This window comes from Melampsora larici-populina (assembly GCF_000204055.1).
Source record: "Melampsora larici-populina 98AG31 unplaced genomic scaffold MELLAscaffold_4, whole genome shotgun sequence".
NCBI lineage: Eukaryota > Fungi > Basidiomycota > Pucciniomycetes > Pucciniales > Melampsoraceae > Melampsora > Melampsora laricis-populina.
In genome coordinates this window covers 452,945-456,366 of record NW_006768768.1, presented here as the reverse complement: position 1 = coordinate 456,366, position 3,422 = coordinate 452,945, and the positions used below count along the sequence as shown (strand labels likewise).

The 3,422-nt window shown below is 40.9% G+C and overlaps 1 protein-coding gene across 1 annotated transcript; it reads left to right on the top strand.

Annotated features, from left to right (window-relative positions):
* Positions 1-115: 115 nt before the first annotated feature.
* MELLADRAFT_70865 (uncharacterized protein) lies at positions 116-2,939 on the top strand (the record flags this gene model as incomplete). The annotated part of the gene is made up of 10 exons (XM_007405794.1): positions 116-290; positions 357-508; positions 573-681; positions 747-794; positions 872-1,149; positions 1,241-1,273; positions 1,351-1,647; positions 1,722-2,085; positions 2,143-2,487; positions 2,562-2,939. 9 exons carry the CDS (start codon positions 187-189, stop codon positions 2,444-2,446), a joined length of 1,689 nt encoding a protein of 562 aa, XP_007405856.1.
* Positions 2,940-3,422: the final 483 nt, after the last annotated feature.

Below are 3,422 nucleotides of genomic sequence, written 5' to 3'. Positions count from 1 at the left end.
TTGATTAAGATTAAAGAGAAGGCCAATGCGCGCTTCAAATGAGAATATGTATGTACATACAAGTAGTGGTTTCGAGGTTGTGGAGAAGTGGTGTGTGTTTCAGTTTGTTCTTAATATTTAATTTCCATCAATCTTCACAAACATATACAATCACTTCAACCGCTACCTTCATCAGATTCGACGGTCATGAACATTCTCCAACAATCTTCACATTCATCAACTTTCTATCGTCGATCAAAACGATGGTCAATTGATCATCTCAAGTTCATCGGCCCTGGCATCGTTGCTTCGTAAGTTCTCATGTCAATCTAAAAAACCTTTGGAACTTATCAATGACTAGATATTGAATCATTCAGTGTTGCTTATCTAGATCCGGGCAATTGGGCTACAGACATTGAAGCCGGTTCAACTTATGGATATCCTCATCTCTTCGTCGTCCTGGCAGCTTCTCTCATGGCTATCCTATTGCAAATACTTTCGACTCGACTAGGCTATGTCACTGGTAAAGGTAAACAGATGCACCAGCAGTCGTTCTTTTTTTATCACTTGTTGACTTTTTGTCCTGCAACCAGATCTAGCTCAACACTGTCGACTTGCTTTATACGATCGGCCAACTCATAAAAAATTATGGAGATGGTGTGCTCTCTATCCGCTTTATGCGATTTGTGAAGCCGGTATCATGTCGGTTTAGAAACTCAACGCTCCCTAATCGGACACATTGCTCACTATCAATCTCTTACTATCAGATTCACCGATCTCGCCGAACTCATTGGTTCTGCAATGGCATTGAAGATGTAAATGTTTCGGTCCTCGTTTTTCATCCACCTCAAATTCATCATGTATTCCACTAACCAGATTATCGTATACACAGGCTGTTTCCGGGCTTACCACTTTACGGTGGTGTTTTGCTCACCTCCTTGGATGTCTTCGTAGTCTTGGCTTTCTTTAACACATATCCATCAGCTTCAAATAAGACTTCTACTCTTATATTCGAACTTCTCATCACAATCCTCGTTTTCGCTGTCTTGATTTCGTTTGTCATCTTACTCGTCAAGGTTTCGCCTCGTTGGCCAGACGTTTTTGAAGGCTTCATTCCCAGCGCCGGAATGATCAAGAATGGAGCACTCTATCAAGCAATTGGAATCATTGGTTGAGTGCTAGCTATTCACCTGCATCTCACTTTTAAACATGTCTGACTGCAACTGAGTCTGTGTATCATTGGGTCGATTTGACTATACAGGTGCTACGGTCATGCCACACGCGTTATTTTTAGGTTGGTCAGGTTTTTGGAGCATGAACTGTGGTTTGACAAATATTAACTTGCCATGGATCTTTACCTCGTGGTATTAGGATCCAAGGTGGCCATTCTTGACCGCGTGATGTGGAACGATGATTGGGAGACTCGCAGTGATGACAAATCGCCACAAGAGGACCTGTGTGACACTGAAATGCCTGATAATTCAGATTCAACCGATCTGCATGCCATCAATAGATTGCCTGCTGTCCTTTCACCTTGCCAAGGCGTCAAGCGACGAGCATGGAATCAAATAGATCACCGCATGGTGGATAACCCGGTCGATTACATCCACTCTCATCTCGGTCACGCTAGTTTTGACATCGCTCTCTCCCTTTTCACTCTCGCCCTTCGTCGGTCACTTTTCGTCTTAACTTCCTTATCCGCACTTAGGAAGCTGACGTTGTTAATTCCGATCCCTGTGCAGCCGTTAACGCTGCCATCCTCATTGTCGCAGCTTCAGCATTTTATTATACTGAAAATGAGCACATCGTCGTTGCAGATCTCTTATCAGCTCATGAACTACTCGCAACGAGGATTGGTAAAGGTTCTGCCTATGTCTTTGCAATTGCGCTTTTGCTATCAGGACAAGCTGCTTCGATTACAGTCACCTTATCTGGTCAACTCGTGTCTGAAGGTTTTTTGAAATGGCGGACGAACCCTGTTGTTAGGCGGATCGTGACGAGGTTAATTGGAATTGTGCCTGCAGCTGCAGTGGCAGGCTCGGTAGGGCTCAAAGGAATGGATGACGTATTGGTTGGAAGTCAGGTGGCTCTCAGTCTTGTTCTACCGTAAGAGTTATCATCTACTTTGTACAATGGCATCCAGCTAATCCATTTCATCCGTAGCTTTGTGATTGCACCTCTCTTGGTGTTTACCTCGAACAAAGATACTATGTCAGTAGGGATAGACCCCCCTGAGACTCTGCCACCTCCAAGCTCTTCACCTAAACTGGCCACCTCAGGGAATCGTGACGATGTTCAGTCGAGAGTGGTTGAAAACGATCACGAAGGGCCTGTGATATCAGAGGAATCAAAAGTCATACCACACTTCGCAAACGGCAAGTTTATCGTGATCCTCACATCTGCCATCTTAGTAATGATGTGTGCAGCAAATGCGTATGGGATTATTCAATTGGCAATGGGTCGATGATCAAACAACATTGAGGATGACCTTCAGATGAAGTCGATTGTGTTGGTTGCTTGGTTATTTTATTATTTTTGATATGTTATGATCATAATTGTTAACTGTTTTTTCTTTACTTTAGTTCTGTCATATGCATAGAGAGTTTTCTACACGTATTATGTTTTATGGCTTTGTTTTATGAAGTTGATGATGAGTCTTGAGGTTAGGTTCCAGATAAGTACATGTACATTGTGATTTATTTATGTGAAATATTTAGTCTTTTATATCATGTTGAATTGTATTGAAAGATTTTCTCTTTACAAAACTTGAGGGTTTTTGATATCCCAATTTCAAAACAGAACCATGTGATATGTTAGTTTTGGTGTTGAAAATTCTGTATATGTGATGTTGTGGAAGTTGGTATAGTATCTGACAGGAAATCAGAAATCATATTGAAAGTTTTTCAAAGTTGTTATTAGAGATCTTAAAATGAAGCAATGACCAAATTTATTGAACTAACAAGATTGAGACCAACTTGGAGACATATGGACATAGATTGCCACTCATCATGATACTTAATCCATCTATAATCTATTGGCTTTCTTTCTAATTTTTTGTTTTCAAGCTCACTATACATATATCTAAATTCTGTGATCTAGATTTCTTAGTCAAATAAATGTTCAGCCTGACTATCAATGTATGGTAATCCAGGCTGGGGTCTGTTTGGAAGATATGCAAACGGTGTGCTCAGACAACTCAGAAAGTAAGCAGGCACACCCAAAAGTACTTCATGTAATACCCTATACATTTGGCTGTTTCCTGATTAGGGAAATTGCTTGGTTGTGATTAGTCTAATTGAAAATTGAACCATTACCTGTTTGAATGAAAGTGTAAAAGATCAAGTATACAACTCAATTAAAAAGCTGGGAGAAGCAGAATCCAGAAGCTATTAGCTAATGATAGATTTTGCCTGCCACTGCCAAAATCCCAAAAGTCTCCCAAT